Source organism: Talpa occidentalis, unplaced genomic scaffold (genome assembly GCF_014898055.3).
Source record: "Talpa occidentalis isolate TD23 unplaced genomic scaffold, MPIMG_talOcc4v2.1 talOcc4.8, whole genome shotgun sequence".
In the NCBI taxonomy this organism is placed as follows: domain Eukaryota; kingdom Metazoa; phylum Chordata; class Mammalia; order Eulipotyphla; family Talpidae; genus Talpa; species Talpa occidentalis.
The window spans coordinates 76,420,604-76,443,678 of NW_023605194.1; the positions used below are offsets into that span (position 1 = coordinate 76,420,604).

The following is a 23,075-nucleotide window of genomic DNA, read 5'->3' on the forward strand; positions in this document are numbered from 1 at the left end:
CTTCCCAAGGTCCTTAGAGAGGGCACAGTAAAAGCCTGGAGACCTCAGAGGCAGCCAGAATTCCTCCACCCCATACCTCCATACCCCAAGACCCCCTGCTCCCAACCCTCTGGGGCCAAAGGACCTACACTGCTGGGCCAAGGAGCCAGCAGCCCCTGACCTAGAGTACAGAAGAGGATCCCCCAGGAAGGCCACTGGATGGCCCTGCATGGATGACCCTGGCTGCCATTACCAGAAAGACCCCCAGATGGGAGAGTCCTGCCTTCCCAGGTGGGCTATATGTCCGGCCTCACTATAGCTTTGGCTCCATGCCCTGCCTGTCTGCAGCGCACATCCCCCCCCCTCCAACTCCTGTCCTGGAAAAGCCATGCTTGAGCCTGAGGCAACCTCAGCAGCAGTCCCTTGTGGCGGGTCGTTATGGCGAACCCCTTGAACCCCTGTATGAAGAGGATAGATGTTGGGGTCACGTGGAGGAGCACTGAGCCTATGAACCTCATTCTGGAAAGGTGCCTAACTGAGCAGAAAGCCCCACCTCCATTCTCCAACTGGGCTGGCGGGGGCGGTTCAGGGAGCTGACCTCCATCTCTGGCTTTACTAGCCAGACCCCCGTCCACTAGGGGTGTCTGATTCCATGTTCGGGCCTCCTGCTTTGCCGTATCCAGGCTCCGTGTCCTCCGGGACCCTCCACCAGGGCTAGTCTGTGTCCAGCAGGCACACTGCCATCCGGAACCTTGATCTCAGCAACGTGTCACAGGGTGGGGTGCAATCCTAACGTGTGTGGGACAGATCGCCATCCCGCAGGCTTCCTCTGAACTTCTCTTCTGGCCTGCTTCTCCTCCTGGCTTTTCTGCCCTAAGTCCCCTCAATGATTTCTCTCCACATCCCTCCTGGCAGATGGGAGGAAGGAGGAGAGAGAAAATGGCCACTCCTGCCCCACAAGCAGCCTCCCATGGGAACAGCCCTGGCTCCTCACTTCCTGTAAATGTGGCCACGGGTCCCACCCTGGGGGGCAGCAGGATGGTAGAGGCTGGCCCAGGGCACTGGCAGGGGAAGGCTGAGGATGGCAGGGAAAGGGAAGCAGGCTTCATTCTACCATGTGTCCTGGAAGGGGGCATTGGAGGGAGCAAAGGGGTTGGGGGGTACTGTATGTAACTGGGGCTCTACAGCCAGGGCACCCAAGACTGTGGAGAGACTAAAGTTGGAGAAAACTGGGAAACAAGATATTGGGAAGGGGGCTGCTCCAGGCGGAAAGCCAGTGGCCAGCTCCCAGCCACCCCCATCCTGCTCATGTGTGCCCACCAGAGCCATATGTTGGGCCCACAGCCCACAAGTCTTTGAGGTCATCTCTTTCCTCATTAGAGGGTGGACAGACAGAACACACTCAGCCTCAGGCTGGCCACATTCTTTATTCTAGGCACTGCCCCCTTGACAACACAGGGTCCTTCAGGCAAGCCTGGCCAGGGGGGACTTGCTGGAGCTTGCCCTCCAGCCAGCAGGCTACCGTGACCGGCGCAGCTCAGGGCAGCCCGTCCACCAGTGCGCTGTTTAAACAGTTGTAGAGGTAGATATACTGCTCCTGGGGGCACACAGGGTAAAGAGCCTCACCCTGTCTGCCCAGATGTGACGGACATAGGGCCCCTGTCTTCAATCCAGAGTGCCGTGGTCCGCAGCGCCACCTGGTGGCTGCCTGGCAGCACCACAAGTGGGTAACCAGACGCTGGGGCAGAACCTTCCCCACCACCCAAAGTGGAGACCCCAGCTGCCCCTCACCAGCGTTGGGGTCATGTGGGCACAGGCCTGAGACTGCTGCAGGGTAACGTTAAAGACGTCCACGGTGTACTCAGCGCCAGCCTGCTGCAACAGCTGATCCATAGCCAGGAAGGTGCCCAGCTGGGCCACACCCTTGCTGCAATTGACCTAGAGTTGGATGGGGTCCCTGGGGAGGTAGGGGGTATCCAGGTATGTGGGGAAACCCAACCCAAGCCTAGAGACTGGGAAAAGATACTGGACCCCCACATGGAGGGTGTAAATAACCCAATAGCGCCTTATCCCTGAAGGGACAGAGAGAGGCAACGGGAGCACTGAGGCTGTCCTTGTGACCCATGACCGAAGCAGGGCTCCTGCGAGACGTGAGGGCCTGCTGGAGAGGCAGCAAGGGGGTCTGGCACCTGCTCCCCCAGAACTCTGGCCCCCAGCACCTGGAGTGACTGAGCAGCGTGCCTGGCCTCTTCCTGTCCCGGGAGCAGCACTGGCCCACGGCCGCCAGGAAGGGCAGCAGGATGGTGGCGGGCAGCTCACGCCCGGGCTCCCCATGCGGAAACTGCAGTCGCTGCACCTGCCTCTCCTTCCCGCTCTCCCCCTGGGGACAAAGTCACAGTGGGCACGGGCGCTGGAGAGGGCAGAGAGAGGGCTCACGGGACTTCCCACTCTGCCCACCACCCAACACCTACGTGTGTGACCCTGAAGAGGGTGCAGGGCCAGCCTGCTGTGCTGCTCTCCGCCACCCAGTGCACCGTCACCACATCCATGATGATGGGCTGCGTCTCTGTCGGCCAGAACTCCTGTGACAGGGACCAAGTCAGAGGTGCTGGGGCAGCTCTTGTTGGCTCTGCCCATGCGCTGGGCACACCACAGACAATCCCCGTCCCTTCCAAGCCCTGAGCCTGCCCTCCACTGTGTGCTACCTCACCTCCTCCCTGGTGTCAGGTGGGCACAGTGAAACCAGCACGTGGGCCCCGTGCTCCCATACCAGCTCCCAGAGCTCCTTGGGCCCTGCGGGACCAGTCAGCACCACGTGGTCACGGCCAGAAAACCCTCCCTGCAGAGCACAGAGGGTTGGCTTCTGGGGGCCAGGGGTGTCCCCGCTCACCCCACAGTTCTAGGGCCCTCCAAGCGTCCAGCCTGGGAAGCATGGGTGGGCAGAGAGGGCACCAGGGGACCATCTCACAGGGAAGAGCCAGGCTTCCAGCAGCTGGTCGGGGGGGCTCTCCTCCTCCGGAGGAAACGGCGCTTGAGAATGGTCATCTGAGGGAAGAGGGTGAGGGTGAGGCTACCAGAGACCTCCCACCCAGGCTGGACTCGTGGGCCCACCCTCACGCCAGCACAGGCGCTCACAGGGAACCACGCTGTCCCGCTCGTAGCCAGGAGGGGGTGTCGGAGCCTCGTCCTTAATGGCCTGGAGCAGGAGCTGCGGGGACAAGGGCACCCTGAGCTTAGGCAGGGAAAGAGCCTCCCGCCGCCACCTACGCCCGGCCTGAAGCACACCTCATACTCCTTCAGGAAGCCAGCGTTGGCGTTGGCCGCCCTCTTGGCACAGGCCTGGGCAAAGTTCTTCACAGAGATGGGCTGGGACCTGGGGGAGGGGCGGAGAGGGGAGAAGGCACCCGGGGTTCCCCAGCTCCCGCTTCCAGTCTTCTCGGCTCTGCCCATAGACGGGAATCGGCAGGTCGGTGGGAGGGTACAGGGTACCTGTACCCCTGCCCCAACCAGGGCCCCCGGGACCTGCGACTTACTCAGAGGCGCCAGAGGACCGCTCCAGAATCTTGTTCAGGAGGCAGCTGTGCAGGAAGATGTACTGGCTCTGGGGGGAGAAGGGGGTCAGTCTGTTTGGGGAGAGGGCCACCAGTGAGGAGGTTCTAGCTCCCCTCCACCCCCAACCCACCCACAGGAACCTTCTGGGAGCTTCCCGTGCTGCTCTTCAGTGTCAACACTTGGGGGGCCTACCCTTTCCCCACTTCTACAGAAAGGAAACAAAAGCCCAGCTAGGAGGGTGATAAGTTAAGTCCCTCCCCAGGGGCCTCGGCCTGCCCCCCTGCCTTCTCCTCCGGGGTCCTTAGGCTCGATGGCCCCACCACACCCACCCGCCAGCCAGCCAGCCAGTGAGCCCTCACCGGGGTCTGGATCATGAGTGGCCGGTGAAGCCGTAGCACGTACACGGCGTTGAACACGTCCACCATCTGCTCGGCCTCTAGCTGCTGCAGCAGCCTCGACAGGGCCACAAAGGTGCCGGTGCGGCCCACGCCCGCACTGCAGGGACAACCCCAGGGAAGCCGAGTGGGTGAGGGGCTGCCGGGTCCCAGAGTCCCCCTCCCCTCCTCCGCTCTAGACGCCCACCCACCTGCCTCACCTGCAGTGCACCAGGATGGGCCCCGGGCCCTGTGTGGCATGCGCCTGCTCATGTACCAGCTCCAGAAAGGCCAGCAGGGAGCCAGGGGCCTCGGGGATGCTGTGGTCAGGCCAGGTGGTGAACTGCAGCTGCTTCACCCTCCTCTGCTGTTGCTGGGCAACCTGGGAGGGGTGGGGGGACAGGTTGCTTCTCCCCATCTTCCTCACTCCAGGATCACTGTCCTAACTGAACATTTTCACCCAAACCCTGAGGGCAGAGGATGTCTCCCTTGGGGCCTCCCCCAACCTCCTGGGTAGTCTCTGCCCCGCCCCTGCCCACCAGCCTCCCTGGGCAGTGGTCTTCTGTTTTCCATCTTCAGAAGGAAAGTGGCTGAGGGGAGGTGAGGGGGGGGGTCTTCTCTAAGCCTCAGCACCAGCACCCCCACCCGCCTGGGCCCTGGGCACACACATGCTGCAGCTGGAATTCCCGCTTGGTCCACTCGTCCTCCGGCTCCTCCACCAGGAGGTGGACAGTGATGTGGCCATGGGTGACAGGGTTGGGATCAGCCGGCCAGTAATGCTCACACAGCACCTGGGCCAGGGGGTCAAAGCAGAGAGGGAGGGGTCGTGGGCCCGGCCCCTCACCACCAGCGCCAGCACTCCACAGTGCTCTGTGACCCTGCTCTCGGTACCCACCCAGCTGCCAGGCCTCCTCCAGAGCCTCTCTCACTTGGCAGGACGCCAGCAGCCTCACTCCCAGGCCTCTCACATTGCCTCAGGACCTCAAGGCTGCTGCTGAGCTCCTTCTCGAAGCCGGATGGCCTGGCTCCCACTCCAGCTCCAGCAGGAAGTCTCCTGTCCCAGAGCCCGGTGTGGAGCAGGACAGAGGAGGCACCCACCGGGTTTGTGGGGAGAGCAGCAGTGTGGCCTGTCTTTGGTGCCCACCACTTCCATGCAGTCCTCACCCCAGTCTTTCCCCTAACCCCCGGCCCCTCCTGTGCCTAGACAAGCAGAGACAGTGAGAAACAGCAGAGGCCGGTGGAAACTGAGTCAACATGGGAGTTTGAGTACCTGGTCCTTCATCCTTCCTTCCCATCCTCAGGGGCCGGCCCTGGGGACCCCACCCACCTCTTGATTGGTCTCAAGCCTGCCTGTCCACCCTCTCAAACCTAAGGTACCTGGACCAGCCACTCCCGCAGGGAGAACAGGTGCCACCCAGTGGCCATTCAGAGAAGTGCAAGGTGCCTCACCCTCCCGTTCTCCATGCCCACGGTCAGCATGACGATGATGTGGACCTGCTGCTCCCACACCAGCCGCCAGAAGTCCTCCAGAGTCTTCTTGAGAGGCCCTTGGGTGGCAATGAATTCCTGAGGGTGGGTGTAGCCCTGTGGGTGCAGAGAACAGGAACATGTTTACAGGTGAGGTTTCAGTCCCCAGGCCTGCAGGCACATGGAAGTGAACACCCCAGGTGTGACCCCCCAGGGAGCATGCAAAGGTGCAAATGCATGAACTTCATGGGTGCACCAAGAACTCTAACCAGGAGGGGCGGCTTCAGAGACACCAACGCCACCCTGGCCCCCAGGAGGAGCAAGAAAAAGAGACATGAAAATAACAGGTCTCTGACACCCCAGAAATGGTCTCCCCATGGGTCCAACACTTCTGAAAACCAAAGTGCATCTCTCCAGGCTCAAAACCCTCCCCAGCTCCCCACTGCCCACCACATAAATCCACAGCCCTCAGCAGAACAATCAGGTCCTTCAAAGGCCCTGTCTATCTCTCCCATCTCGTGTCACCGCCTGACACCCCTCTACACGCCTGCACATCCCACCGCCTCTCTGTTCTTCTAGCCAGAAAGTCCTCAGCACTTAGCAAGATCCTGTTCATCCTTCAAGAGAGCAAACGTCCCTCCTCTGGAACTTCCTCAACTCCTCAGAGGGGCCAAGTCTTGCCTTTTCCATGATCACTGTGCTCTGCCCCTTATTATAGCATTTGTCACATGGCATGGAGCATGTCACATGCACACACACACACACACACACACACTGCATGCTTCTTCAAGGGATGTAGAACACAGCTTTCTCTGCTCCTGTGGGTCCAGCACAGTGCCTGGCATACAGTAGGCCCTTAATAAATACCTGCTGGATTGACCTAAAGAAACACAAGTTAGTGATCCTCGTGCCCAACTGATATGGTGAGGGCAGGACAGCACTCCCGCAAGCCAGCTGGCCTCCCCTGCAGATGCCCCCTGGAAGCCCCAAAGGTGGCTCTTACTGGGATGAAGTTGGCATTGATATAGTCAGAATGAGGCTCTCCATCCAGCTGGGTCAGCCTTACCCGGGAATGGTCATCTGCAGGGGGTGAAGCCACACATTCAGTGCCTGCCACACACAGCCCCTCCCTCTCCCAGGCCAGACTGTGGCCCACTGTCCATGCTTGCTCTCCATGCCATGCTTACTGTCCACCACCCTTGCTGACTGCCCACTGCCCGTGCCCAGTGCTCGGCACTCACAGCCCAGCTCCCGGCACTCACAGGGCAGCACATGTGGGTAACGGTTCTTGCTGGTGTTGGCAGGGTGCTCGGCTTCCAGTCTGGGCTGCTCCTTGCCCACCTCCTTCAGCTCCTGCAGAGATTGGGCAGGTGCTGTTTGCTGAAGCAGACCCACTTGGCCCCACCCCAGCTGGGAGCTACCCCACCTTCAGGGTAGGTCTAGCCACCCTAGCCACCCCTTGCTCCTCTCTCCTGTGAGGCAGAGGCCAGCATGGGCCTACCTCAAACTCCTGAAAGAAAGCCTGGTGGGCATGCGCACTCTTGGCCTCATAGCTCTGCCGGAAGCTGTGAATTGGGATTGGCCGGTGGGTCCGCCTGGTGGGAGAAGCGGAGGGGTAGGTGCAGGGCCTAGGAGGCAGAGCCTTGCCCTGTGCCCAGGTGGCTGGTGGAACCAAGCAGCCAGGTCAGTCCTGAATGTGCAGCCAACAGCTGCCCGCTGTGGAGCAGCCCTGGGCTCCCCTGAAGTCGAGCTGGCGCACACTGCGCAGCAGCAACGTCTGGGCTGCCAAGTTCCCACACAGAAAGATGAAGAAGGCATAGAGGGCGAGGGAGGGGCATCAGCCCTTGCGTGTGAAAGCACACACGGATCTCGGAAGCCCCCTGGCGGGGTCCGGGGGAGGCTTCTGTGCACAGCTGGTGTTGATGTCGGTTCACTAGGAAGCCAAGGGAAAATCGGAAGGGATAGAGGAGGAGGAGGAGGAAAGGAGGAGGGGGAAGAGGAAGGGGAGAGGAAGAAGGGGGAGGAGGAGTGGGGAGGAGGGGGGAAGGAAGAAGAGGGGAGGAGGGGGGGAGGAGGAGGAGGGAGGAGGGGTGGAGGGCTCCGGCAGTTGGAGAAAGGCCTGGAGAAGCTGTGATGACGTGTAAGGTGCTGGGAACGGATTAACCCCTGGCAGAGGCTGCACCCCCGGCCTGGGGTGCAGTTGCAGGGGAGCCGGCAATTGGGAAATGTCTGAAGTTCTGTTGAGACAAGGCCTCAATGAGGACTGAAAGTCCAGGGAGCAGCGATAAAGGGTCTCAAGGCCACACACCTGACTTACACCCAGATAACCACTTAGCAAGCTCCTGCTTCTGCACTCCCTGCTTGCTGCAAAGTGCAAAGTGTCCCCGTTTAGACAATAAATGTCCCGTTGCCTAATCTGCCATAACACAGGCAGCATGGCCGGTCGGGAGGGGAAAGCCCTTACCGAGGGTTGTAAGCCATCAGCTCTTGGGAAAATCGGTTCTTCTCTGCCCTGTGGAGGATCAAGAGGCTTATGGGAGGGAGCCCAGGGGCCAGGGGCTGGCCAGCCTCTTGGGGAAGATGCCTCTCCTCCCCGGCCCCGCCCCCCCCCCTTCCCTCACTCACCTCTTCCCTTTCACCCGCCTCCAGCACAGCAGGCCCAGCACAGCACAGATGGCGAGGACACAGCCCGCCACAATGCCCACCACCACAGGGAGAGACATCGCTGTCCCGGAGACACTGGTCCGGGGCTCTAGAGAAGGCAAGGGCAAGGTGGACACAGCAGTCTGTGACACTTCCTACAGACCCACCTTCATTCCCAGGCCCCACCCCAGGTGCCCAGGCCAGGCCTGAGATGCTGTCAGGGGTCTGCCCTGGATGGGAACTAAGAATGTCTGTTGAGACACCCCCCACGCTGCCCCCGCTCCTGAGCATGCCCCAAAGACCCTACCCTTCCTTGACACATTTAACGAAAGGAAAGAGGGAGAAGTCTGGCTTCTTGGGCCTCCTAGGATGTCTGTCTCCAAACTGGAAGCCCTAACTCATGTGGCTATTGGCACTTGAACTGTAGCTGCTCCAAGTTAAGATTTACTCTAAGCACAAAATACACCCAGGATTTCAAAGACTTAGTAAGAGCAGAAAGGATTCAAAATAGCACATTAATCTGTAAAAATTGGTCGCATGTTGATATGATATTTTTGACATCTTGGTGGAAAGCAAATGTTACTAAGATTAAGTTCACCTGTTTTGTTTTGTTTTGTTTTGTTTTTTAACCTTTTAGCACAGTTACCAGAAGGTTTTAAATGATATGTGTTTCCACCTGTGGTTGGCCTGGGGATTCTATTAGCCACAACTGTTCCAGAACTTCAAGGGTCTGGGAGCAGCAGGGCATGGAGGGGAAGTTTGGTCATGGGCAGCCACGAACCATCTCATTGGCCTCTGCCTCTCCTGCCCCCCGTCTCCTACCCTTCTCCAGGCCAAGTCTGGTACCAGGTGGACCTTTATCACTGGTTCTGGGTCTCCCACCTCTTCAAAGTGGGACGTGTTCTCCCTGGGACCTAAGCTTAAGTCCCTCTGCTGCTGGTTGGGGATAAGCCTCAGAAATGGGGGTCCCCCACTAATCCCCTCCCCCAGGGCCCAGCTGGAGCCCTAGCCAGGTACTGGCCCTACCTGAGAAGGCTGAGAAGGAAATAATGGTCTCAGGAGAATTGTATCTGGTAAAAGCCACAACACTGAACCTGGGGCAGAGAAACAGGAGCATCTATTGGAAAGAGGTAGCAAAGAAGACAAAACTCCTGCCAGGAAATGAAGTCATGAGCAATAGACTCTCAAATAGGGAGAGACCCCTCACCTGTTTAGAGGTTACCTATCATGCTACCTAAAACTTCAAAACAAGCACCTCTCCCATCTCTTCCACCACTTGGCCTATTGTAAGAGCAAGAAGAAGCACTCAAAATAGTATCTGAACATCCTTGGCATTGCCCTGGAAAGTTGAAACAAAATCCATCCCCCTTCCCTTCCAAGTAACAAATGGTGTTCCCCTTTTTGCCTTGCCCACCAGGAAGCTGTCAGAATAATTCTATTGACACTTATGGGCCTTCTCTTTCTGAGTCAATCCAGGTCTTTTGTTAAAAGAATGTGTAAACAACCCATAAGTGAAACTTACAATGGTCCCCCTCTCCCTTTAGCCGTAGTGCTCACCGATACTGAGAACCTGGCTTGAGTTGCCCATTACATATCTCCTGGGTCTGGCCACAGTTCTCTGTACCCATAGGCACCATCCAGGAACCTGGCACAGCCCAGGGCCCCGGGTAGAAGGGATTGGGAAGCAGGATGGCCAGGTAGGAGTCATGTCCTCTGTAATAGTGGTCAAACCATGTGTGGTTGATGGCTTCCTGGGGAGGCTTCGTCACTGGGAAAGGAAAGGGAGGGGAAGAGCAGGGTCAGCAGTGGGGTCGAAGCCTCTTTCCCTGCCACAGAGGGGCTACCCCATTTCTCTAGCATGCTCCCACTATTCATAATCCAACATGAGCCCCACCTTTAAGAATATTCTGGGTCCCTCTTCCTGACACAAAATTCATGCCAGCCTCAAGTCTTTCCTCTTACCAGCCTCAGTGCCTGGTAAGCTAGGCAGTAGCCATCTCTCCTGGGCCCAGGACTCACGTGACATGTTGGTGGTGGCCAGGACGCCATACCACTGGATATTCCCATCATCCTCGCCAAACATGCCCCGAGTGATCATCACTCCCATCCCCGTCTCAGGCTCCAGCTGGGGGGCTTCGACTAACTCTGGGGGATGCCAGGCTGGAGATGGAGAGGGGCAGGGGGAGTGAGTTCTCCTAGAGAGGTGCCCAACAACCAGACAACAGGGCTGGCTTCTCACAGCGCCTGGCAAAATGTGGCTGGAGAACATAACCAAATAAAAACTGGAAGATTCCTGGACCAGAGGCCAGAGCATGAGGCTCAAAAGCATGTACCAGACAGCTATGGCATCTGGATTAGGTCCAGAAAAGGGCTGGGGAGCAGGGAGTGCCCTTGGCGGCGAGGCCAGGGAAGTGAGATGGCAGCGGGGTCGAGTAGAAGAAACAAGAGGAAGAGGAGAAGGGGGAGAGGGGGTTGGCCTGCAGAGGCCTTGGAGATGCCCACCCTCCACAGAAGTGGCGCACACCAGGGTGACCGCCCGACTCCACAGGCCGTTCCTGCCCAGCACAGTGAGGCTGAGGCGATAGGAGGTGGCGGGTGTCAGGAGCGGCAGCAGGAGCGCAGCCTCAGACGTGTTGGTCTGGAAGATGAGGTGAGGGTTTCCTCCTGCCACCAGCTGCTCCGCCACCACCAGACAGGTGCCCACGTCTCCCACAGGCATCGTCCAGTTCAGGACCAGGTGGGTGGCCTCAGGCAGACACTGCACATCCTCCACAGGGCCAGGCTCTGTAAGAATCAAAGGCTCTGATTTGTGTGGGTGTCAGTGTGCTCCAAGAGGAGGGCATCGGAGTCAGGGGCTCTTGAAACTGGCAGGCACAAAGGGGCCGGACATTTATGTCCTTAAAAGGGGGTGCTGGCCCCATGGAGAAACAACGTCTGCCTTTGAACATCATAGCTTTTGAGAGACGTATCCCCCGGGGCAAAGATGAGCTCCGGCCCATCTGGAGGAGCAGGTGGCTCAGAATAGAGTGGGCGGTGCTCTGACCTGGATTGGGGCCTGCCTCCTCCCCGCAGACGCCAACATACCAATGGGCAGCACCACGGGGTGAGTGGACACCTGGAGCGGCCCTGCTTGGCACAGCACGGACAAGGAGAGGTTGCGTCCAGGGGTGAGATCCCTCAGGAGGAGGTGGGCTTGGCCAAGCGCCAGGGGCTGTTCCCAGGAAGGGTGCCCAGCTTCTGACAGTCGTGCGTGGCACACCCCCTGCCCCAAGGGGCCGCTGGCCCAGGCCAGGCTGATCACGACACTGCCGGACTGCATGGACACCAGCAACTCATTGGGCGTGAGCGGGACTGTGGGGAGAAGGACCAGGTGAGCCCTGAGGGCACAGTGTACCCTGCCAAGGGCTCACTGGCCCCACATGGGGCTCTCAGGTGTAGAAGTTGAGAAATGGGACAAAAGGGGGTGCTAGTGCCACTGAGGGAAGAACCCAGGGATCTCGTCCCCTCTCGCCTTCCCCACCTTCACTCACAGGTCCAGTTGGAGGCGCTGACCCGTGCAGCATGGAGGGGCCCAGCCTGGGAGACAACCTCCACCTCATACTCAGTGCCAGGAATCAGAGCCGAAAAGCCTGCGCTGTCCACCTCGGCCCCCACAGCCTTGGCGCCTCTCCGGGCCCCCGCCTGGTACAGGGTCACCTCATAGCCGTCCCGGCCCCCAGGAGCATGGGCCCAGGATGCCCGGAGTTGGGTGGGGCCTTCACTGGTCACATTTATCAGAGGAGGGGCGAGGGGGGCTGCAGAGAGAGCAAAATGGGGGGAGGGATGAAGATAGAAGGTGTTTTGGGCTGAGGCTGTATCCCCCCAAAAGCTATGTTCAAGTCTTAATCCCCTCAGAAAGTAACTGGACTGGATATAGGGTCTTTGGAAAGGTAATTAAGGTGCAATGAAGTCACTAGGGTGGGGTCCTAATCCAACAGGGCTGGTGTCCTCACAAGAAGCCATGACCATACAATGGGGAAAGGACGTTCTCTTTAATAAAAGATGCTGGGGACCTACTTGGGGGCTCAAGGGGCTAAGACGCAGCCTATGAAGCTGTCCGCAGCCTCTGCAGCACGAGTTCGATCCCTGGCCAGGGAGCTGCCCACTGCCCACATGGCGCAGCAGACCTCTCCTGTCTCACCCGCTGCTCCCCTTAGTGTATTTCAGTCAATCAACCTGTTCTGTTCCCCACTCTGTCTCTGGTGAATCCTCTCATCCCCACACTTGTGGCCTCTACCCCAGTTCTTGTATGCATAAATAAATAAATCTTTATTAAAAAAATAGAGGACATTTGGACACAGACATGCACATCAGGAAGGCCTGTGAAACACAGAAGACAACCCTCCGAGGTCAAGCCCAGGAGAGAGCTTCCCTCGAGTCCAAGAGAAGAACCAGCTGAGCTGTCCCAAGCAGTCCCTTGATCTGACCTCCAACCCCCTGAGCCAGGAGGAATTACATTTCCATCAGCGTGGCACTCCAGCCCGAGCAGACCATTGCGGGAGGAAAGAATCCACCTCACACCTCTGGCTGCATCTTCCCTCAAAGATTTCCCACTTCTCCTTCCATCCTCGGCCCAATCTGGAAAGACCAAGAAGCTCCAGACATCAGCTCAGGGTGTCAAGTGGGCCCAGGATTCTACTTGACTGGAGGCAACATGATCCCAGACAGCAGAGAAACAACTCAGAGTTAAGCCATCAAATGATTCTCATGTTCTTCTTACCCTGCCCCCCTGTCTCAGCCAGCGCAGGCCTGGCAGCACAGAGTTGGGCCCAATTCTGAAGGGCCCAACCCAAGGAGCTTTTACAGACCAGGATGTGAGTGGATAGGGTTTCAAAGGGCCAGCAGGCGTCTGGGGGTCAGGTAGAACCCCCATCCCTGGACCTGAAGTCATACAAGCCTGACCCACTCAACTAATTTGCACCCTTTTTACAAAAAGAAACTGAGATCAGAGAGGGCTAAGGCTTGCTCTGGGGCTGAGGCATAGACTCCTGCCTCCCAGGCCACCACTATTTCCAAATCAGAAGCATGGGGAGGGGAGTGCCTTTCCATTGAGAAGGGTGAAGTTGGGGTGGGAGCATCCCTCCTCTTCAGCTCCATCAAGGACCCAGTAAGCAGAAAAAGCAGGAGCACACATGAGGGGGGCTTCGAACCCAGATCTGAGGTTCTGGGTGAAAGGAAAGAACCTCCCTGTAGAGTCCCGGCTCTTGACTTTCTGGGGCCCCCGTCCCCTTGCTCCTCTCAGAAGAGTAGTTTGTGGTCAGGAGCATGGACTCTGCATCACACTGTCACACTGTCTGAGCTTGCACCCAACTCCCCATGCAGGGCTGAGCAACCCCAAGCAAGTCACTGTCTTTCTCTGAGTCACAGTTTCCTGACCTGTGGAATGAGGTCACCATAGTTTGCTTGCTGTTGTGAGATTTCAATGAGAGAACACTGAGCTATTCTGTTGTATTAACAACTTGCAGGCACGGGGCCAGGATGAGGGGGTAGAAGCCAGGTCCTGACTGGGTCCCCGTGATCCCACTCCACAGTGGCAGCCATGAAGGAGCATGGAGAATGCACACCTGTGGCCACTGCACCAGAGCAAAATTCTGGGTTCTGCCTGCCTTCCAGGACACTGGAGGGGCCGGGGACCCAGAGCACTCCCCATGAGGGGGTGGGGCCTCCTGGAGCCTAGGGATTGGGGAGCAGCCATAGGCTGGAGCACCAGCAGTCGGTCAGGGTGGCAGCAGGGAGGGCCATGCAGAGGGTACTCACGCGTCCAGCCTGTGGCGTTGGCGCTGCTGCTTTCATCCGCTCCCCGCAGCGTGGTCAGCTGCACCAGAAACTCAGTGCCTGGGGACAGCTGGCTCCAGGAGAAGTTCTGAGCCTCTGGAGCCAGAGTGGCCTCGTTTTCCAGAGTCAGGGGCCTGCAATGGTACAGCCGAAGGCGGAAGCCATCCCTGCCCCCTGGTGGGGGGCTCCAGGAAGCCCTCAGGACAGAGGGTTGGGAGGCAGGGTGCAGGCTCAAGTTGGTTGGAGAGGCAGGAACTGCAAAAGCAAGGAAGAATCAGATCAGGAACAACCCAGTCCCGCCTTTCCTTCCCACTTCACACACCTCCCAGCAGCTCCACACTTTGCCAGCCTCAAATCCAGCCCCAAAGGACTCTAAGCCCACTCCCTTGTCCTTGACAGGGAAACCTCTGGAATGACAAGTGTCTCTGTCCAGATGCCCACTCCTTCCAGCTTCCCAAACGGGTCAGCTCCTTGAGGGCACAGTGTCTTATTCAAATTCTGGCCCCCCACTAGCACCCAGCCTGCTCTCTTGCACCCCTAGGGCCCTGGACTCTAGCTTATCCACTCACATTCATTTCCCACAAATGTTCATGCCCCCCTTCAAGGGGGGACCACGGTGCACCTGGCCACAAGACCAAGCCACCCCTAACCCCCCCATGTCCCATGTCCCTACCTCCCCACTACCTCCCACCTGGCATCCTACTCAGACCCATGAATTTCTCAGCTCACTTTCCTCCAGTAACCCTTCCTGACTCCCCTTTCACAGGCCCTAAAAGATTAGCTTGAACCATATGTAATATTCATTGATTTCATCTGAGAATGCAGTTTCATACGGTTCAGACTACATGTGTGTATTCCTACCAATGCATTCACATTTAGTATGATAGACTATAGAACATAATGGACATTGTTCTATTTTAGCATACGGATCTTCCTCAACTTCTGATGGATGATATCCCATAATTGCATTGTAAATTGAAAATATGGTTAGTCAGAAGGAGCCTGCCACGCCTCATCTGCCAAACATCAGTGCTCAGCCCCGCCCACCTGGAGGGTGCTCGGAGCTCACACAGGCCTAAGGCTGGGCAGAGTCATCAAGACAGCCTGTGTTAGAGTCAAGCGTTGAACGCCTCTTGTACGTTACACTAACAGTGAGTCTGGTTGTTTCCCTCGTGATTGCGGGGCTGACTGAGCTGGGCTCCTGCCACTGCCCAGCACCACGAGGGCATCGTATTGCTGGTCTGAGAAAATTAAAAGTCAGCCTTTGAAATACAGTGTCTACTGATCGTGAATCACTTTCTCACCATGAGAAACTCAAAGACCTGTAAGTCAAACCATCCTGAGTCAGGGTCAGCTCACTTGTGTCTTCTTTCCCAGAAGGTCTTGTTCATAATTTTTAACCCGAACATCTAGCCTTATACGTGGAAAGCAGGAAGTCTCCGTTGAACATTTGTTGGCTTGTTGGACAACCAACCAGGTAGGAGGAGATGGAAAATGCTTGCAAATAGAGCCTCTTTCCCACCGTGTGACCCTCTGCACTGAGAACATGGCACAGGCACACAGAGAGAAAAGGAAGCTGCAGCCTCGAACTCACGGGTGCAGGCTCCGGCCCTCTGGATGCTGGAGCTGAGCTTCCCTGCCCAGGCCCACACGGACACGGTGTAGCAGGAACCGGGCACCAGACCTTGCAGCGTCAGGGTGGAATTGTCCGGGCCTAAGTCGACGAGACTGCCCAGGGATGTCTGGCCATCCTCCCGGTGCCAGGTGACTCTGTAGCCCTCCCGCTGCCCTGGTGCTGAGGCCCAGCCAATGGTCAGGTCAGAGGGGCTATGTCTGCCCTGGACCTCCAGCGACTGTGGTGGCAGGGGTCCTGAAGAGAGTGGCAGCTTGGTAAGGGGGCCACACACTGTGACGCCCCTTCCCAGCTGTCTGGGGCTTCTCCCCTTCCAGGCTTCCATCCCCGAGGCCAAGACTCCCAGCCCCAGGGCGAGGGGACACTGCAGCTGGCTTTCATCGTGTGGCCTGGGATGCTCTGGGTGGGGCTTCCCAGAGACAGACAAGGTCTACCTGTTGCAGGCTCGGGCACTGGCCATAGAAAGTGACCTGGGTGGCCCCAGGTGCCAGAGAGGCCCTCACCTTCCAGGCTCCCTGGCGGCCCTGCAGCTGCAGCTGCCTTGTCTGGACTGAGTGTGGAATCCAGGCAGGAGGCAGCCCCGCAGAGTGAGGGTCCATCTGCCTGTTGGTGCAGATGCCCCTGTTCAGGCCCTTCCCTGTTCCCCACCATGACAGACTCACCATCCAGCCAGGCACTGGCCTGGGCCCAGGCATCATAGGGTCCGGCCAAAACCCTCAACTCCAGAACATAGTCTCCAGCGGGAAGGGGCCCTGGGAATGTGGCGCTGAGGGCCCCAGGGCCCAGAGTGGTGTTCCTCTCAACTGGGCCGGTTAGCCTTAGCAAGTAGCCGTCCCGGGCTCCGGGCCCTGCCTTCCAGCAGGCCCGGAGCTCTGGGGGCAGGGGAGTGAGCTCCAGGTCCAGGGGGGCAGAGGGATCTGCAGTGAAAGGAGCAAATGCAGTATCTCGTGAGAGCGCAGGAGGAAAGCCTCCGGGCCAGTGCTTCCTATGTGAGGTAGGTCGCGCCTCGTCTGGACACTTGCAGCCCCTGTTCACTCCATTTGAGGTGAGTCCCGGGATCTGGCCATGGGCAGCAGTCACCCAGTGACCGAGTGTCCGTGTAGCACAGTGTCTCACACTCCCCACAATTCTGCTGCTGTGCACTGCTGTGCACAGCACACCTAGCGTCACCTCCCACTAGAGATACAGAAACCCAAGCACAGAGAAGGCAAGAATTTGGCCAGACACCCGCAATCAGTGCGTAGCAGAAACAAGATTCAGGACCCAGGCATCTGGTTGCTCCCCTCTTAACCACCCCAGGGCAGTGCCCAGTCAAAGGGGCTCTGCCGGCATCCCGCCCGGCAAGCTCATCTTGGCCTCATCTTGACCTTGAGACCCTTTTCTCTGGAGCTCAGCTCTCACTACCACAAAGCGGGGCTACTGTGAATGGCATAGAGCAGGCCGTTTTGAGGACGACATGAGATGATGCACAGGAAGTACCAGCACAGAGCCAGGCCCAGGAGGGCTCGAGGTGACTGTCACCCCCACCCTCATCTTCCCAGTGGGCAACTACCACGGCCAACAGGAGGTGCTCCCTCCGAGCTCCGCTATTTCTCATAGGATCCCAAAGGGGCCCCCCATCAGCGCTATACCCCTGTCCCCCACAAGCACTCACAGGTCCACTCGGTGGCATTGGGTCCCTCTGCCCAGTGGGGCCCAGCAGCAGCATTAAGCGTCAGTTCATAGGGGGTGCCAGGAGAGAGGTGAAGGAAGGTGTGATTGGAGACCCCCTGTCTAACTACTGCCGTCACATTGGTGCCCCCCAAGAGGTCCATGAGCAGCAGATGCAGCCAGGCAGCCCCCTCAGAGCCGTTCCAGGAGGCTCTCAAGGCGCTGGTTCCAAGGGCCTGTAGTTCCAGCTGATCCGGAGACTCGGGAGCTGGAGCAAGGAAGGAGATAGCAAAGCCAGGCTTGAGAAAGCTCCACGGGCCAAGGTCATGGCACCAACACTGGCGACAGGGAGTCCAGAGCCAGGTCACATCACGACATGCTGCAGAAGAGGCTCCAGACTGTCCCCTCCATTCCCAGCTTGGCGGCCCCCCAGGGCTTGGCCCAGCACCTGCCTTACCTGTCCACTGGTGGATGCTGGTCTTTGCTTGCAGCTTGCCAGCCCAGGTGGTCACCTCTAAAGCATACTCGCTACCTGGTAGGAGGTCACTAAAGTTGTAGGCCAGGGTACCCGGGGGCACGGAGACATTATGTGCCAGTGTCTGGGATTCCAGGTGGGAGAGGTGAAGTTGGTAGCCATCGTGCTCCCCGGGGGCAGCACCCCACAAGGCCCCCAGGCTGGATGGGCTCCCGGGGGTGCTGAGAAGCTGCAGGTCGCAGACGGTCGATGGGGCTGTGTCAGGGCAGAGAGAAGCACCAAACTCAGGGTCGAAAGGGTGTCACTCCCTGCTGTGAGGCCTTCTGCTTGGGTCACTGTGCCCTCATGGTCCTCAGAGAAGCTGCCCCTTGGTGGCCCTGCCCCTGCGGCCCCTGCTCAGACCCTAGTCGACACCTGCCCCCACTGCCCCCAGCCTGCAGGCCACACACCAGTGCGGGCCGTGAGGACGGTGGTGGCGTTCTGCCCACAGGGCCGCAGGATGGTCACTTCTAGCAGGTATCGGCTTCCTGGCACCAGGTCCCGGAACTCAAAGCTGGAGGCGTTGGTGTGGGCCTGGCGTGGCTGCCCCTCAGGAGAGCCCAAGGGGCTCAGCTGGGTGAGGCGGAGGGCGAGTTCCAACCCGCCTGGCTCTGGAGCCACCCAGCTCAGAACCAGCCCAGGGGGCCTCCCTAGGCTGCTGACGTTCACTTCCACAGGTGGTCCTGGGGAAAAGGGGGCGCCTTCAGCATCTCCCAACTCCCCTTCCATCCCACAGGAGGGAAGGCAAGCCAGAGACAGAGCAGAGGCCTCATCTGGAGTAAAGAAATTAGCCCTGCACCGCGCTCCCCACCTCCTAGGCCTCCCGAGCCCTCTGAAGACACCCACCTCCACTGTCCCTGCCCGGGCTCCCTGCCAGGGACTGGCACTCGTCTTCCTGTAGGGGGAGGGAGAAGGGAGGAGATGGACAGAAGCCTCTGGGGTCCAGACCTCTGTGAAAGCCAGTGGGGGCAGATCCAGGAGCAGAGAGAAGCTCTCCTTCTGTCTGACACTCCCCCGGCAGGACCAGAGGGCATCACCCCAGGGCACCCTAGGTGCGGGAAGCAGCCCTGGGCAGACGGAGCGTCTGTTCTCTGTCCTCCGTGCTGGTGGGTGGGAAGGAGCAGCCTCTGTTCTCGCCTAATGCAGACCAGCTGTGGAGCCCACAGAGAGGTGGGAGGCCTGGACAGCCCTGGAATTGAGGGGGGTGGGGTGCCCTCCCACTTGACCCCCATGCCCACCTTACCTTGGCCAAAGAGCCCTGGAGCCAGAGGAGGGCAAAGAACAGGATTGGGGTCCTCATCCCGAAGTCTGCAAAGGAAAGTTGGGAGGCAGCAGAGGAGGAGCCTGCCCCCCCCCAACCTCCCAAGCCCTCCCCTTGCCCAGCTGGCTGGCTGGCTGACTGGCAGGCAGGCCAGGCAGGAAGGCAGAGTTTCAGGCAGACAGCAGGCAGCCAAGAGCAAGGGGCTGCCTCTCAAACTGAGAGTCTGACCCCCACCCCGCCCGAGTCTTGGCGAGGCTCTGGGAGGGGAGAGAGGTGGGGCCTGGCCCGGGGCCCAGAGGTGGAAGGGGATTGCAACTCGCAGACTGTAGACAAGCCTGCACGCCCCTCTGCTTCCCCACCTCCACCCCACTTCAGCCCTTGGCTTTCCAGGGAAGAGAATGTCCTGTGCTCTTGGGGAAGACCAAGAGGAGACATGGCTTTGCAAGTGGATATGTGTTTTGGGTGAGAGTAAGTGGGTCAGCTGTGTGTACCCCATCTGTGTGCCCATGTGGCACCCTGCCTTACTGCGCAGCACCTGTCTTGAAGGCTGACATAGCAGTTAGCATCCAGAAGAGCCCAGCTGACCCTTGGGACACCCCGGCCCTAGACCTCATTTTCCACATGAGACACTGAGGTCCAGAGAGGGGAGGAGCCCAGCCCGAGGCCCACGGGATGTGAGGAGAGGAGCAGGCTTGAACCTGGCACTCCAGCTGCACTGAATAAACGTGGCAAGTCCTGCTCCTAACCTCCCCAGGTGGGATCCCCTCAGCTGAGAACCCCCTGAGGAAATATTCGAGTCCCTAGGGTTTTTGCTTGCCTTTCCCGTCCTCTTCCTAGGTCAGTGGTGCCCACCCTGGCACCCACCCTGGCACCCACCCTGGCACCCCTGCCTTTCCTAGCCCCCACCCTGCTCCCGATCCATTGAGTCTATTTGAAGCCTGGCCTGGAAGACAATGGACTTGAGGCCTCACTGCACACCAACCTGGAGCCAGCTTCTCGCCTTGAACTGCTAAGCGCCCCCCTTCCCAGAATGTGCTCCTAACCCCATTCCCAAGGCAAGAGGGGAGGGAGGGACAGCAGAGCAGAAGCAACCGCCCTGAGTCCTGGGAAGGGAGCCCAGACCCAGACACTAACTCAGCAAGCGGGGAGGAGGCATCTGCAGCAAACAGGCAGGTAGAGAAGCTCTGAGCGCTGAGACAGCTTCTGGGGCAGCCACCCCCTCTGGGGCCAGGAGGGCAGGGAGGACAGGCCTGCAGGGAGGCCAGCTCAGCCTGGCGCCCAACTCCAGCCAGAACCAGGGGCGCCTGCCCCTCCCCCTCTCCACCCAGGCCCAACCTCAGAGCCGCCCACCGGCCTCTGGACCTGGGCCTGGAAATTCGGCACTGCAGACTCATCAGATTTTCCAGGCTGTGTGTGTGCGAGTGTGGTGAGAATGCGAGTGTGTGCGTGTGTGTGTGTGTGTGTGTATGTAGGTATGCATGCGTGCGCTTTCAAAAGATGTGGAGCAGCAGGGAGCAACTGGGGAAACTGATATAAAAGTCTAGGGAAAGGTGAAGAAAACATCACCCCCTGTCACCCCCAGCCCACCTCACCTGGGGTACCTCACTTTGCTCCTCCTAGAAGAGACTTGAACATCAACAACAAAGTGGGGAGCTGGGCGGAAGCATCCTAGTCCAGAAAAGAAATAGAGGACAGGAGGCTGTTTGTGACTTTGGGGGAGGGCTGCATCTTAGACACTTCCCAAGAGTCCCTACAGAAGAGGGGCCTGTGGGGGATGGCATAGACGCACAGTCCTATGGCAGAGCCTGGCAGAGGCACCTGCCACAGACAGCGGATCCGGGACAGCCCTGGGGATGGGAAAGGGACGGCAAGACAGGGCACGGAGAGGCTCTAGCAGAGAAGCAGCCGCCTCCCCAGCCCAAGCCTCTCCATTCACAAAAAAAGAAAAGAAAAAAAAGGTACCACAGGGCTGTTTCTGCTCTCCGGAAACCACTCCCACAGAGGAACTCACATCCTCTCCCTAGAGAACCCCTGGGGTCCTCCCAAGGTCTCAAAGCACCTTACTGATTCCTTCCGAAGAGAGTCAGCTGGGGGGCGGAGGAGGGCAGGCTGCAGGTCCAGGCGTCCTGGCTCCCAACTGTGCCCGTGTGGTCACTCCCGCAGCTGTCCCAGCAGCTCCCTTCCGGCCCCTCCCCTGCACCCCTCCCACGCCTGAAGCCAGGCCTTGGGCAGCCCCCACGCTGGGGGAAGGTAATCACCGGGCCCAAGAGCTGCAGGGTGGCCCAGGAGGCCTGGCCTCCGGCTCTTCCCCAGCTCCTAGGGCAGGTCAGCAGAGAGGCCTGGTCCCCTGACCAGGCTGTGGGAAGGTGGAGGGGAGAGGCACGGACTGGCCAGGTGGCGTGGGCATGAGCGAGCAGCCCGAACGTATGTGTGGACCCAGCGTGGCCGTGAGCGTGCGCATCCTATCTGGATGGTCGTGTGTGCGGGGGCATCTGTGAGCACCTGGGGGTGTCCAGGGGCAGCAGCGGAAGAGGCTGTGCTGTGGGGCAGCGGCAGGCTTGGGGGGAAAAGGGAGTCTCTTCTGCCCTGAAGTCCTCCTCCCAGGGACCTGGCAAAGATCAGCGTTCTGTCTGGCAGGCTAGCCCCCGAACCCACGTGCCCCCGTGCCCCTGCGCACCCATGCTCCCTGTGTCCCCCAGCCCCTACCCCACAGCTGAACTGCTGGAAGCACTAGTCCTCTCAGCAGGGGGCTGAGTGCCAGGGAAAGTCCCCTTCACCAGCAGGCACCCACAAGGTGTCAGGGAAACTGGGTCGGCAGGGGGATGGGCATCTGGGATGGCCAGCGCAGAGGTGGAGCCCCAGGTGGAGCCTGGGGATCTCCCTCCTCCCCACCAAGGGGCCCCAGACCCCCTCCCCTACCCCTTCCCAGCACTTCTCTGCCCCACTTACTGTGGGTGTCCTCGGGTCTCCCTGCCTCCCGGATGAGGCTTCCCAGGTCCCGACTCGCAGTGTCTCTATCTCCCCCACACACTCAGGGACAAGCCAGGGCCCGCTGAGGCGGAAGAAGCCAGCCTAGGCTGGCCCAGGATTTGGAGGGGGGTGTGTGGGAGGACCCAGGATCCTAGGGCTTCTCCAGAGAGAAAACAGGGAGGACCAGGGAGGGGAGAAGGACGTGTGGGTGTGCTAGGGTCCTGGTTCCCAACCAAGATCCCCCTTTCTGCAGCCTTTGACTCTGGGGCTAACAGAAGCCTGGCCTGCTCCTTAGGTACTGCCAGGGACAAGGATTTCTGGGAATTCCAGATAGACCCGCCCCTCCAAGGGGTTTCTGACACTGAGGACAGGGAGCAGTGACTCACCACCCCTGGAATTGGGGACAACTAGGGAAGGGAGGCAGTTTGCTGAGGCAGCCCTCCCTGGCCAGCTGGAGCAGAGAAGGAAGTGGGTCTAGGGAGAGACCTGACCTGGAAGCCACACACCCCCAACTCCCCAGAAGGCTTTTTTTGACAACAGCTCCCAAGCAAAGCACTTCATAAGCTCAGGGAAGGTGGGGGTGAGGGGAGGCCATTATCACTCCCCAACCCAGGAAGAGAGAATCTGTTACAAGACAGGGAGGGGGCACCCCAGAATCCCAAACCTGCCTGCTCTAAATAGGTTCTGCCATTTGCCACATCAAGATAAAACATACACCAGAGTGCAAGACCGTCAATGGAAAGGAAATTTAATAAAATTAGTGTGCAACACAGAAAAGGGGGAGAATAGTTTCCAAATCAAGCACCCGAAGTTACCCATCCCCTCGTGGGTAAATGTCTAGCCAAACAGGGTTGGCCCAAAGCAGGGCCTCTGAGGCCCAAACGCCTGCCCCAAGTCTAAGGCACCTCCTGGTGGGGACCCCTGGGAAAGAGGAGAACAGGCTCAGCACGTCTGGGACAGAAGGAGCAAAATCAAAACCAAGATAAACACTGCCATTATCAAGCTCCCCACAAGTCTCACCCACGTCTGTTTCACCCAGTCCAGCACCAAGAAGCAAGAGCAGCTTCTTCACATGTTTCAGCTCCACGTGCTCCTTCCAGGCCTCCTTCTGGCTCCCCATCCTGCTTCCTTCCTTCCTCAGTCTCCTCTCCAGCTTCTTCTCCTCCCTGCTCTGCTCCACCCTCCCTTGGGTGGGGCAGGGAAGCTGGAACCTCCCCT

At 59.1% G+C, this 23,075-nt stretch overlaps 1 protein-coding gene across 14 annotated transcripts; it reads right to left on the reverse strand.

The window, feature by feature from the left end:
* Positions 1-1,376: 1,376 nt before the first annotated feature.
* LOC119233386 (receptor-type tyrosine-protein phosphatase V-like) lies at positions 1,377-22,320 on the reverse strand. Of its 14 annotated transcripts, XM_037495647.2 has the most exons (35): positions 21,837-22,320; positions 21,390-21,495; positions 20,480-20,555; positions 18,870-18,934; positions 18,473-18,521; positions 18,037-18,309; positions 17,570-17,842; positions 17,117-17,380; positions 16,125-16,379; positions 15,424-15,699; positions 13,812-14,084; positions 11,546-11,809; positions 11,100-11,366; positions 10,518-10,799; positions 10,035-10,175; positions 9,573-9,783; positions 9,042-9,109; positions 7,998-8,124; positions 7,837-7,884; positions 6,874-6,967; positions 6,635-6,725; positions 6,376-6,452; positions 5,355-5,489; positions 4,574-4,696; positions 4,127-4,287; positions 3,891-4,026; positions 3,513-3,580; positions 3,265-3,421; positions 3,115-3,187; positions 2,948-3,024; positions 2,690-2,818; positions 2,451-2,561; positions 2,199-2,359; positions 1,771-1,906; positions 1,377-1,576 (listed from the first exon to the last, which is right to left on the reverse strand). In XM_037495647.2, exons 4-35 carry the CDS (start codon positions 18,924-18,926, stop codon positions 1,517-1,519), a joined length of 4,917 nt encoding a protein of 1,638 aa, XP_037351544.1. In that variant the 5' UTR covers positions 18,927-18,934; positions 20,480-20,555; positions 21,390-21,495; positions 21,837-22,320; the 3' UTR covers positions 1,377-1,516. The 14 variants fall into 14 exon arrangements, with proteins under 14 accessions (XP_037351544.1, XP_037351547.1, XP_037351550.1 ...); XM_037495650.2 differs by lacking the exon at positions 21,390-21,495; XM_037495653.2 differs by lacking the exon at positions 20,480-20,555.
* Between the last annotated feature and the right edge of the window lie 755 nt (positions 22,321-23,075).